Source organism: Sarcophilus harrisii, chromosome 1 (genome assembly GCF_902635505.1).
Source record: "Sarcophilus harrisii chromosome 1, mSarHar1.11, whole genome shotgun sequence".
In the NCBI taxonomy this organism is placed as follows: Eukaryota; Metazoa; Chordata; class Mammalia; order Dasyuromorphia; family Dasyuridae; genus Sarcophilus; species Sarcophilus harrisii.
Genome location: NC_045426.1, coordinates 228,428,385 through 228,440,894, shown reverse-complemented (window position 1 = coordinate 228,440,894; position 12,510 = coordinate 228,428,385). Strand labels below are relative to the sequence as shown.

Below are 12,510 nucleotides of genomic sequence, written 5' to 3'. Positions count from 1 at the left end.
AGTAAAAACACAAAAGAGATGATATGTGATGCTTGACAAACAAGGGTCCCCATGACACTAGATCACAAGCATACAGAGGGAGTCTGGAATAAAAGGCCTGGAAAGGGAGGAGGAGGCCAAGTTTTGAAGGGTTTTCAAAGCCAAACAGAAGATTTTTTTTTTTTTTTTTTTTTTTTTTTTGATCCTTGGAGTAATAGGGAACCACAGGAGTTGATTGAATAGTGAGGTGATAGTGATATGGTCAGACCCACATTTTAAGAAAATCAGTATGAGTGGAGGATGAATTAGAGCGGGGAGTGCCTTGATGTAGGGAAAACAACCAAAAAGCCATTGAAAAAATGTAAATGAGAGATGGTAAGGGCCTGTATCAGGGTAGTAGCAGTGTCAGACAAGACAATTTAATAGATAAGGAAACTTATCTTTTTCCCCAAAGGGCACAAAAGTTCTGCTTTCAAAGTGATACTATTACACATATGAGCTGAGTCATCAGAGTTCTCAATTTATTGTTTTTTCAATTGGATTCCACTTCATCTAACATTCAAGGCCCTCCACAATCTAAAGGGTACACCAATTTTATCTCTGGTGGGGTAAAGATGAAATGATTGAGGAAACACTGAGGTTTGAGCTTCAACATATGAATGTATTAACCAATGCATGCCAGTTGCTTAACAAATCAGTTCCAGTAATTGCACGTGTTTAATCTATATTGGATTGCTTACTGTCTTGGAAAGAAGGGGAGAGAAGGGAAGAAAAATTTGAAACACAAGATTTTGCAAAGGTGAATATCGAAAACTATCTTTGCATGTATTTGTAAAAATAAAATAATAATTTTTTTATAAATCAGTTCCCAGTCTTTCAGCTTTAGCAATGGATCCCCGAATAAGGGGAGATAGACTTTTAAGAATTAAAAATGATTCATCCAATAAGACCAAATAATTAAAAGAAAATTAGCCAGGATACAAAAATATATGATTTCTAATTGGAGAAAAGATTAGGGACTTTACAAATTAAGAGGGGGAGATCAAACAAACCCAATTCCCTGAAATCAGAACAATAGTTGTCCCACTCGCCCCAAGTGTCTATGATCAATCAAAGGAACATGAAAACATTAACTTATTGACTGGTACAGGGCCAGTATTCAGATAAAACATATGGGGGCTTAAAATATAATTCCAAGAAAACTTTTTTTTCTGTCAGTCTTTGGATCTGCTTTTTCTGGTCAGCAAAACCTTAGATCTTTAGTTAAGGATCTCTAAACAGTAGGTAGAGGTGGTCCAGCTTTCCAGTCACATACACTGAGATTCAAATAATGCAATAAAGTTTTCTCACACTTCTCACAACTGAATAAAATTTTCTCACAAAACAGAAACTGACCTAGTCCCATAATTGAATAGAAAGGGAACTGAGCTAGCTCTTCAATTGGAGCCAGTGTGGTTCACTCAATTGCCATTACCACTTGCTCTTCTAATCCCCTCAATTTCATTTCAAACTACTACTCATATATTCTAAATTCCAGTGAAATTAGTACAATCTCAGTCAGTTAAACATTTAGCCTTTATTAAGCACCTACTATATGCCAAGTGCTATGCTATTCATGGGAAATACAAAGAAAATTAAAATTTAAAAAAATAGTATATGCTGAAAAGGAGCTGGCAGTCTAGTAGAGGGTGGGGTAGTTGTACTAGCATGCCAACAACTATATACAAATTAGATGTTGTTATTCAGTCATGTCCAACTCTTCATGACCTCACCTCCTTGGGGGGTTTTGCCAAAGATGATAGAGTGCTTTGCCATTTCCTTCTTGAGCTCATTTGACAGTTGAGGAAACTGAGGCAAATAGAGTTAAATAACTTGCCTAGGATCACACTGCTAGTAAATATCTGAGTTCAGATTTGAATCCTGGGAGACAAATCTTCTTGACTCCTGATACTCTATCCACTGTAACACCTACCTGCCCCACAAATGAGATATAATTAAGATAAATTGAAGATAATCACATAGAGAAGGAACCATATTTAAAGAAGATAGATTTAGGTTTTAGATTTAGGTTTCTTTCAGAAAGTGGACTTTAAATGAAATTTGAAAGAAGTCAAGAATCAGAGATGAGGAAGAAGAGAATTTCAGGCATGGAAGACAGACAATAAAAGCGCAATAGGATGGGAAATGGGGTGTTGAACTCAAGAAACACTAAGGAGTCCCTGAGCAACAAGAAAACTGTTTGGTTCTGCACACATATATTGTATCCAAGATCTACTATAATCTATTTAACATGTATAGGACTGCTTGCCATCTTTGGGGAGAGGGTGGAGGGAGGGAGGAGAAAAATCGGAACAGAAGTGAGTGCAAGGGATAATGTTGTAAAAAATTACCCTGGCATGGGTTCTGTCAATAAAAAGTTATTTAATTAAAAAATAAAAATTTAAAAAAATTTAAAAAAAGAAACACTAAGGAGGCTACCATTACTGGTTCACAGAATATGTGGAGAGAATTAGATTTAAGAAACCTGGAAAAGGGGGAAGGGCCAGGTTATTAAAACTTTTATAAGACAGGCTTTTATATTTGATCTATGTATAGTGGGAAGTCAGTAGAGTTTATCAAATAATGTGATAATATGGTCAGACCAACATTTTAAGAAAATCAGTCTGGCAGCTTGAATTGAGGATGGATTGAAGTGGGGAAAGACTAAGTAGAGAGACCAACCATTAACCTATTTCAATAGTCTTAGGTTAAGGTGATGGGTACCTAAAGCAATATGGTGGCAGTGTCAGAAGAGAGAAGGGGGCATTTATAAGAAATGTTGTGAAGGCAGAATTGACAGGACTTGATGACTGACTGACTATAAGAGATGAGAGAGAGAAGTTGAGGGTGACACATGGGTTTTAAGCATGGGTGAATGGGAGAATGGTACCCTTGATAGTAGTAAGGAATTTAGGAAGAGGGGAAGGTTTAGGGAGAAAGAAAATGGGTTCAGTTTGGGACACATTAGATTTAACATGTCTAAGGGATCCAGTTTAAAATGTCTACAAGGCAGTTGGAGATGAAAGACTGAAAGTGAAGAGAGAAGTTGGAGCTGGACAAATTGATTTGAGAGATCTACATAGAGAAGAACATTAAAATCATGGGAGGTGATGAGATTATTAAATGAAATGGCAAAGAGAAAAAAAAAGACCAGTTAGGACAAAGTCTCGGGGAATCATCACATAGCAACAAGAGCAAGCCTTGTGTCATGAAAAACTAGAAAGTATCAAGAAGAGAGTAACTGACAGTGTCAAAGGCTACATACACATTGAGGTATCCAGAAGGATAATGACTATGAAAAGGCCGTTCAATTTGATAAGTTTACATCACTGGCAACTCTGGAGAGAACAATTTCAGTTCAATGATGAGGTCTGGTGCAGGCTGTAAAGAGTAAGAATTAATTAAGAGGAAAGAAAATAGAGGCAACCAATTATAGATGGCTTTTTCAAGCTTAACCACAAAAGGGAACCGAAGAGATATTGACGAATAGCTGGCTTTTTCAAGCTTAACCACAAAAGGGAACAGAAGAGATATTGACGAATAGCTGATAGGAATCAGGTAGAGATTTTTGAGGATAAGGGAGACGCCAGCACTTTTGCTGTCAGTAGCCAATAGATAAGGGGCAGCTGAAGATGAGTGAAGGAAGATGGATCTGGAACACTACCACTTAGGCTTCGAATGCCGTCCCAACTATATTGTCGGTTGAAACCCTCTATCCCCCATTAACTCCAATGCCACCTTGTACAAGGAAGTCTGCCTCTGACCCAACGCTATGCCCAACCCCTCACTTCACCACGGGGTCAGTTTGACTATACTTCTCTGGTGCATGTCATTAAGTACAGCGCGTTATATTTTTTCTGCCCACAGCTATCATTTTCCTTCACAGCTAAGTTCCTTAAGGACTCAGATGTGTATCTTGTAAATCTTCTGGCTCACTCTTCATAAAGGGCTTGGATTTGAATCACAGCGCTGCCATTTGCTGCTTGACCTTGGCCATGAGCCCCGGTTTCTTCATAGATAAAACACAGAAGTAGAAGATCACGTCCAGCTTTGGCTCCGTGATTCTCTAAATGTTGAAATGAATAAGCGAACGTACAAGTGGTTTATCCGGGTCACTTTTGCCAAACCATTAAGAGATGACTAGGCTATTTTTCTTTTTTTTTTTAGTTACTCCCACCCATTTCTCCTCTCTGGGTCCAAGCCTAGCAGAGACCATTTCGGAGAAGTCCTGAGTCTCTTTACCTTTCCAAAAGCAAAATAAAACAAACCAGCCTCCCGGGATCGCCCAACCCCTTCCTTCCCCTCCCCCCAAGCCACTGCGTCTCCACCCCTTAGGCAACAGCAAAACGCGACAGGTTGAGACACAGACGCATCACGCGCCACGGAGACTCTGACCCAGAAGTGGCCCCGCCCCTTCATCGCGGCAGAGCCAATGGCTGCGATGGGAGGTGGGACCAGGCAGGCTCGGTCCGGGACACTAGTATAAAGGACAAGGTCCGCGCGATAAGCATTTAGCCTTCGGGACCGACAAGTTTAGGCGGAGGTCCCGATATTCCCGCTCCTGCCGCTGCTGAGACGCTCGGGTGAGGACTCAGGTTTGGGGAGAGGAGAAGCGCCCCCGGGGCTCCGAGAGAGGCAAACTCCTTGGGCTCCGGGGCATCTCCTGGACGGGAAGGAGAACCGAGCCAGGGCTTGGGAAAATGAGTGGCTGGGAAGAGTTGGTTGTTGCTGTTGCAGCTTGCATATGCGATGGGTGGCCAGAGTTGTGGGGGGGAGGAGGAGAGAAGGGGGGGGGAAGGATTCTGCTGAACTGAGGGTGAGTCTTAAGGCGATGTGACCTTACCTAAGCCTCTCCGAAATCGGGACAAATTATAGCATTTTGAAGCTTCAGTGGGAGGAACAACTATAAAAATTCTCTGCAAACCTTAAAAAGCGTTAAAGGAATGTTTGCCTTTATTTTTAATCACTATTATCACGGAAGAGAAGGGAGCTGGGTCCTCAGTTTATGGAGTCTGGGGTGTGTTTTTTGGCCCGCACTTAACGGGGGAGGAGATAGTGAGAAGGAGGGGATGTTGTGGAGGGTCATCTGTTTGGATGGAATTGAGTATGGGGAGTGGCCAGTCCTGGGATGAACTGTGACTCTCTTCCCGGATCTAATCAGGGACTGTTCTTTCTTTCCCGGTTGCAAACTCAGTCCTCGTCCCTTGGGTAGGGATGGAGGGGCTAGGGAAGCGTACCCTTCCCAACCTCTTCCCAGAACTTCTTCCAAGGCCCCCCCTTTGGAATGTTCTGCAAACCCCCCGGAACTGGGGGAGGGGATGCTGCTGGGGAGGGGCGGCTTGTGGCATCCGGCCGAGTCCCCTCCGCCTGGTAGTGTTGGGGGTCCTGGCTCGCATGGATGCCTGCACGTGACCTCCTTTCCCGACTCGGAGAGGTGGGACTTGTTAGGAGAGAGGCGGGCCATAAGTTGTTTTTGGTTGCGGGAGATTTGGATGACCAGTTGTAACCCGCTTCCTTATCCTTCCGAATGTGGGTCTTTAGATCCAAGGCTGGTAGCATCTGAGAGTCTGTAGGTGGCTATTCCTGTTGTAGAAAAGGCTTTCCTCCTCTCCCACTCCATCAGCTTCTGGCTAGCATTTGGAGCTTAGGTTTAGGGAAAGGTTTAAAAAGGTTGTAGTGGCTTTAAGAAAAACATTTATTTAGTACACATTACATACCAGGCATTGTGCCAAGCATCTAGCATTCCCTGCCCTCAGTAAAGCAGTGTCGGTCTGACAGCTGGGGATGGCTGAAGTGGCACAGAACTGGCTTAGAGATCAATATTCAAACAAGTTTAATTTCCAAGTGAGGGAAATGGCTTAGACGGCCGGGGCCTTGCTTTCACGTGACTGGACAATGAGTCAAACCATGTAGTGTAACAGTGAGACAACAGCAGCAGTGTGCCAAAATTGTCTAGTGACAAAAGTCCATTCGTAGAAGGGCTTCGAGGCCGAACCTGTTGATGGTTGCCTGAGCTCCAGGACCATCTGTTCCAAAGTTTATTGCAAAGGATTGTTATTTGCTTGCTGGGCCTCAGCCCGGGAACACAGTCAGGCTCTTAATATCTTGACAGCAGTAATCCACAGACTTTTGCTAGAACACACCTCTATCAGGAAAAACAATTGTGAGCACTCTTGTCCAATATATGTACACATTTCTATAATTTCTCTATGTACTACTGTGCTAATAAACACAAATAAAAGGTTTTTTTTTTAAATATCCAATAAAAACGAAATACAGCCCTAGGGACACTGGAATCACTAGAATATACAGTAAATAAGAGCATTATGGTCACTTTAGAATGAAATTGGCTGCTGTGTGAAGATATGATTTGAATACAGAAAGACTTGGGGCAAGGAGATAAGTTGGAAGACTATATTGCAAAAAAAAAAAAAAGTCCATGGAGAAATGATTAAAGCCTGATTTAGGCTGTTGTGGAGACGAATGCTTTGGCTACTTATTGACTGTGGAGTGAGGGAAAGTTAAAGGTGGTAACTGAGGTCAAGAACTTTGGAAGGACAGTGATGGTATCCTTGACAATAATACCTATCATACTATTGTATGTTTTACTAGCACATGGAAAAGGGATGGATGTGTTGAAGAAGGATAATGTAATAAAATCTGCTTATCTCCTAACACATACCTCATACTATGGAACTCAGAAATGAAAATCTTTTACTGGTCACTGCTCCCCAATAGGGGAAGGTCTCCCTTCCCCTATTTCCCAATGACTGCTGCTTGGCAGTAGTTTCATAGCTTCCTTTACTTAGGAAACATTTATTAGTGCACTAGAAACAAGCCCTCTGGGTTGACAGTCACAGGGAGTGATCTAACCTCAGCCTCTGAGTAGTTTACAATAATGGTAATAATTTTTTTTAAATAGGTAGCATATTAAGATTAGCAAAGCACCTTATTCATTTTATCCTTCCCACAACGTTGTGAGGTAGGTACTATTATCCCCATTTTCCAGATAAAGAAACTGAGACTAAGAGTGTTAACCACTTTTAGGATATGACTATGGCCCCACAATCAGAGAGTCCCATCAGGATTGTAATTCAGTTCTTCCTGACCTTAGGCCAAGCATTATTCATTGTGCCTAACTGACTCTAACCCACTGTGGTCATTCCTTGGCTTTCATTTGGGATTCACTGTCCTAAAATTTTAGTTGTTAAGAACAGTTAGTTCTTTTGAACTAAATGTCAACTTTTTTTATTTTATTTAATAGCCTTTTATTTACAGGTTATATGTATGGGTAACTTTACAGCATTAACAATTGCCAAACCTCTTGTTCCAATTTTTCACCTCTTATCCTCCACCCCCTCCCCCAGATGGCAGGATGACCAGTAGATGTTAAATATATTAAAATATAAATTAGATACACAATAAGTATACATGACCAAACTGTTATTTTACTGTACAAAAAGAATCAGACTCTGAAATATTATACAATTAGCTTGTGAAGGAAATTAAAAATGCAGGTGGGCATAAATATAGGGATTGGGAATTCAATGTAATGGTTTTTAGTCATCTCCCAGAGTTATTTCTCTGGGCATAGCTGGTTCAGTTCATTACTGCTCCATTGGAAATGATTTGGTTGATCTCCTTGCTGAGGATGGCCAGGTCCATCAGAATTGGTCATCATATATAGTATTGTTGTTGAAGTATATAATGATCTCCTGGTCCTGCTCGTTTCACTCAGCATCAGTTCGTGTAAGTCCCTCCAGCCCTTTCTGAAATCATCCTTCAACTTTTATTTTTTTGTACATATGTCTAAACTTCCTGAAACATTCTAGCTCAGCACTATCTTTTGTATTTGCCCTCACTCCACTCCTATCCCACACAAAGTACTTAACACATAAATAAATGTATGAATTTTATTTTTCCTCTGGGAAAATTGTGTTTATTTTTCAAAGAAACAAAGAGCTTGGATTTTTGGTTTGTCTTGGTTATTTTTTAAATCATAATTTGTATCTTTCTTCCTTTTTTCCCTTCAAGGTTTAAAGCATGAATTTCTACCTGTGTTTAGTTTCCCTATGTTTGGGAATAGTAGCTGCTGTTCCAAAACTTGACCGGACTTTAGATGCTCAGTGGTACCAGTGGAAGGCAAAACATAGAAGAACTTATGAAGCGGTAACCTTTAAACTACTCCTCCCCCCTCCACTTTATTGAACAAAACATGTCCAAGGTGCACGAATGAAATGACCTTTTCCCAGAAGCCAACTATTGCCCAGACAAGAGCTTAATTTGCCCAAAATAGCCACTTTTCCCCAGGGGTAAGAATGCCCATAGCATCAGAACTTGGAAACCCTTCTGAGATGGCAATATTTGGATGCGATCACCATCCCAACTGTGTGCTAACTTCTTTACTGACAATGAGGATAGTTGAATTTGTAATAATATGAGCAGAATCTTATTGAACCTTAATTTTTGTATTTGCTTCCAGAATGAAGATGATTGGAGGAGAGCAACATGGGAGAAGAATTTGAGAAGTATTGAAATGCACAATCTGGAGTACAGTGCTGGCAAACACAGTTTCCAGATGGAAATGAACAAGTTTGGTGATATGGTGGGTGTATTGTAACACTCTGATGTTGATACTGAGCAGGTTATTCTCTTTTGCTACCAATATACTTATTTTAGATCGCCTTTCTTTTCATTTTAGACCAATGAAGAATTCAGACAAGTGATGAATGGCTTTTCAACACACAGAGTTCAAAGGAGGACTAAAGGAAGACTGTTTCGTGAACCTCTCTTAGTACAGATCCCTAAATCTGTAGACTGGAGAGACAAAGGCTATGTAACTCCTGTTAAGAATCAGGTATTACCTTTGATCTATAGATAAGTCAGATACAATTCACTGAAGCTTGTGAGTGATAAACAGTCTCTTAAATAGACTTCAGATCACATCTGATTTCCCTTCCATATTCAAAACTGTTTAGATCTGTCTTTAAAAGATAATTAATATTTATCTTGTAAACTAACCAGGATTTCCTTTTGACTTTTTCAGGGTCAATGTGGTTCTTGTTGGGCATTTAGTGCAACTGGTTCCCTTGAAGGCCAATGGTTCCATAAAACGGGAAAACTTGTTTCACTTAGTGAACAGAATTTGGTTGACTGCTCTACAGCACAAGGCAACTCAGGTTGTCAGGGTGGCTTGATGGATAATGCCTTTGAATATGTGAAGAAAAATGGAGGAATTGATACGGAAGAATCCTATCCCTATGTTGGAAAGGTAAACAGTTATTGAATTTCCCCATCATTTTGGTTTAGCTATATTTAAAAGGAGAATTTCAGTTTGGGGAATGGGAGTTGAGGAGGCCTGAAGAGACTGCAAACTTAAACACCAACTTTCCTAATTAAACAAAATTTACCACTGAATCTGAAACATTAACAATTAAAATTATTTGCCTTGACTATATGTACAGTCATTGAGAAGAAATCTTTTTGAATAAGATTCTTAGGAAGTATGTCTACGGTGTTGCCTCCAACATACATGTAGTCAGATATCTTAAATTTACAATGACTTCTTCAATATCACAACTACAGTAATCAGTGGCAATGGCAAAATCTGGATTTGAACCCAGATACCCTGAACCTAAATCCATTCTTTTCTTTGCACCCTACACTCATATGCATTCCTGACATCTAGTTCCCTCAACTGCTTGCTTAGGAATAATTCAGTCCAATATTGCACAATAGCTAGCTGCTGCTGACAAGTGGAAAAGTAGATTCACACCTAGGTCTAATTGAATTAGGCTACAACTAAGCTCTTAATGGTAGAAATGGGGGTCACTGAACCCTGCATTAGCATCTATACAGGATACAGGAAGCATATTGACTTAGGAGTGATGTGTAGGAATGTTACCAGCCCTTGGTTTACTCTCTGCTGCTTTTTAATATGTCTTTTAAATAGTTCTTTACCTACCCACATCTAGCTGATCTTCTTGAGCTGTCTATCTAATAAATGGACTGAGAAAGAGCATTGCCCATGTTCACCACTGATAAAATTAAACTGAAACTTTTGTATGTTTCATTTTAACAGGATGGTACCTGTCACTATAACTCACAGTGTTCTGGTGCTAATGTCACTGGATATGTGGACATCCCAGCTGGGGTGGAACGGGCTCTCGCAAAGGCCGTGGCAACTGTGGGTCCTATCTCTGTTGCTATTGATGCAGGACATTCATCCTTCCAATTCTATCGATCTGGTAATCATTTGTTCTTCATTATTTCTCTAATGATACATTTAAAACCATATTATTGTCATTTCTTTGTTAATCTCAAATTAACATTTCACTTTTTTATCTTAGGTGTCTATTATGAACCAGAATGCAGTAGTGAAGAACTAGATCATGGCGTTCTGGTTGTGGGCTTTGGTGTTGAGGGAAAAAATGGCAAGAAATACTGGATTGTCAAGAACAGGTAAACCTATTTCTTGCCTGCTATGTCATTGACATGCTTGTTGCCAATTTTGGGTTACTTCATTTGAAGGATCATGTGAAATGAGAATGGGATAATTATGGGTGGAAGGGCCTTATTTTTAGGATCCAAGATAGATGGAGAGTTCCCCAGTGGTTCCTCATAGTTTCCATGATCAGTGATGTCTAGACATTCCTGTTGGCTAGTTTGTTTGTTGGACTGTTCTAATACTATTATCAGACTGATCCACAAGATCCTATGAGGAAAATACTTGGAAAACCTTAAAAGCACTTATTATAGGTCTTCCAAGTATAGAGTAAGTACTTGTCATAAATAGGGCATCTGGGTGTCACAATGGATTCACTGCTGGCCCTGGAATCAGAAGGACCTAAGTTCAAATTTGACCTTAGATACTTAATAGCTTTGTGATCCTAGGCAAATCACTTATCGCCATTTGACTCGGTTTCCTTATCTGTAAAATGATCTGAAGAAGAAAATAGCACACCACTCCAGTATTGTTACCAAGAAAACCTCAAATGGGGTCATGAAGAGTCTGACACAGCTATTCAACTAAATGATAACAAAATAATCACCAGCAATTTTCATTGCATTCTAAGAAGTCCATTTCATTTTCTAAATTCAATCATAATAGGTGTCAGAATGCTGTACATCCTTAAAAGAAAAATGTACTTTTAGATGGTGTCCTGAAACTTAATACTTTAACTTCCTTTTCAGCTGGGGTGAGGAGTGGGGAGACCGTGGATACGTTTTAATGACCAGGGACCACAACAACCACTGTGGAATAGCAACAGCAGCCAGCTATCCTGAAGTATAAAGTGATTGAAGAAGGATTGCTTCACAGAGGGATGTGATCTGACCTGTATTGTTGAGTATAAAATACTTGAACCACCCAGGATCCAAGATGTAATTTGAATTTTTTTGGGGTGATATTTTTACATTTGTGAAATGTAAACACTACTTTGTTATAAATAGCTTGTAATATTGCTTAATTCAAAGACTTATAAATTTTCATTTTAAAATTGTATGTATAAAGCTTTACCTTTTTAAATAAACCTTAATTCGTTATATATGAACTTTGAGAGAGCTGATTTCCTTCATCATGTTCAATTTTGGTACAAAAGACAAGAGTTAGATTTCTAGTTTTTTGTTCTAGGTTGGGGAGTTAGTGGCTTCTATGTTTCTCAAGTTGAATCTAATATTTTGTACCTTGCTTATTACAACATACTGTTTTAAGTACAAATCAGTAAGTTTGGATGTGGTTTTGGCATTACTTTAGTCTCTTGAAGAGCAAAATGTGGGAAAAGTTATCCAATTTTCAGGAGCCAATAGTAATCAATGTACAGACTCATTCTCTCAATTCCATCTGTTTCTGATGTAAATAGACATATACAGGACAAGTTCAAAGAATTTTTTCAAGACATAACTTAAAAGTTTTTGTGCAAAATAATTATTTTTATGTTGGAATGAATCTTGGATGGCCACATAATTAATATTTATGTAGTACTTTACAAGGTTGGCAAAGCTCTTTATAGAATATACTCAGTTAATCAATAAACATTAAGAATCGGCTAAGTGCTACAGATACAAAAGTAAAACAAGACAGATACTGCCTTCAGAGAGCTTACAACCTTAATTAGGGAAGACAAGACAAAAATAAAATGAAAATGGTTCCAAGGAAGGTATTCAAGCAGGGTAGAAAAGTCAGAAGCCCCAGTGTATTGCATGTAGATGAAGAATAAAGGAACAGTGTTACCTTATCTGATCCTTACCATCCTGTGAGCAGGCAGTAGGTGATATACCTCGTAAGAGTGGACCTACTGTTGTCAAAAGAACCTGAATTTTAACCCAACCTCAGATAGTAGCTGGATGACCCTCAGCAAGTCACTTAATCCTGTTTGCCTCAGTTTGCCCATGTAAAAATATGAGTTGGAGAAGAAAATGGCAAACCATTCCAGATCTTTGCCAAGAAAACCCCAAATGGGTCACAGAATAGGAGAGGACTAAAATGATTCA

General features: G+C 39.6%; 1 protein-coding gene across 1 annotated transcript; it reads left to right on the top strand.

Moving 5' to 3' along the window:
• The first annotated feature begins 4,495 nt into the window (after positions 1 to 4,495).
• LOC100933548 (cathepsin L1) lies at positions 4,496 to 11,570 on the top strand. Its single transcript, XM_031937780.1, has 8 exons — positions 4,496 to 4,601; positions 8,053 to 8,187; positions 8,501 to 8,623; positions 8,720 to 8,875; positions 9,065 to 9,289; positions 10,100 to 10,265; positions 10,368 to 10,479; positions 11,212 to 11,570. The coding sequence occupies exons 2-8, from the start codon at positions 8,062 to 8,064 to the stop codon at positions 11,309 to 11,311; spliced, it is 1,008 nt and encodes a 335-aa protein (XP_031793640.1). The 5' UTR covers positions 4,496 to 4,601; positions 8,053 to 8,061; the 3' UTR covers positions 11,312 to 11,570.
• The last annotated feature ends 940 nt before the right edge of the window (positions 11,571 to 12,510 follow it).

Coding starts and splice junctions, on each gene's coding strand:
- LOC100933548 (XM_031937780.1), top strand. CDS start 8,062: ATGAATTTCTACCTGTGTTTAGTTTCCCTATGTTTGGGAATAGTAGCT. Junction 8,188..8,500: donor ATAGAAGAACTTATGAAGCG/GTAACCTTTAAA, acceptor ATTTGCTTCCAG/AATGAAGATGATTGGAGGAG. Junction 8,876..9,064: donor TAACTCCTGTTAAGAATCAG/GTATTACCTTTG, acceptor TGACTTTTTCAG/GGTCAATGTGGTTCTTGTTG.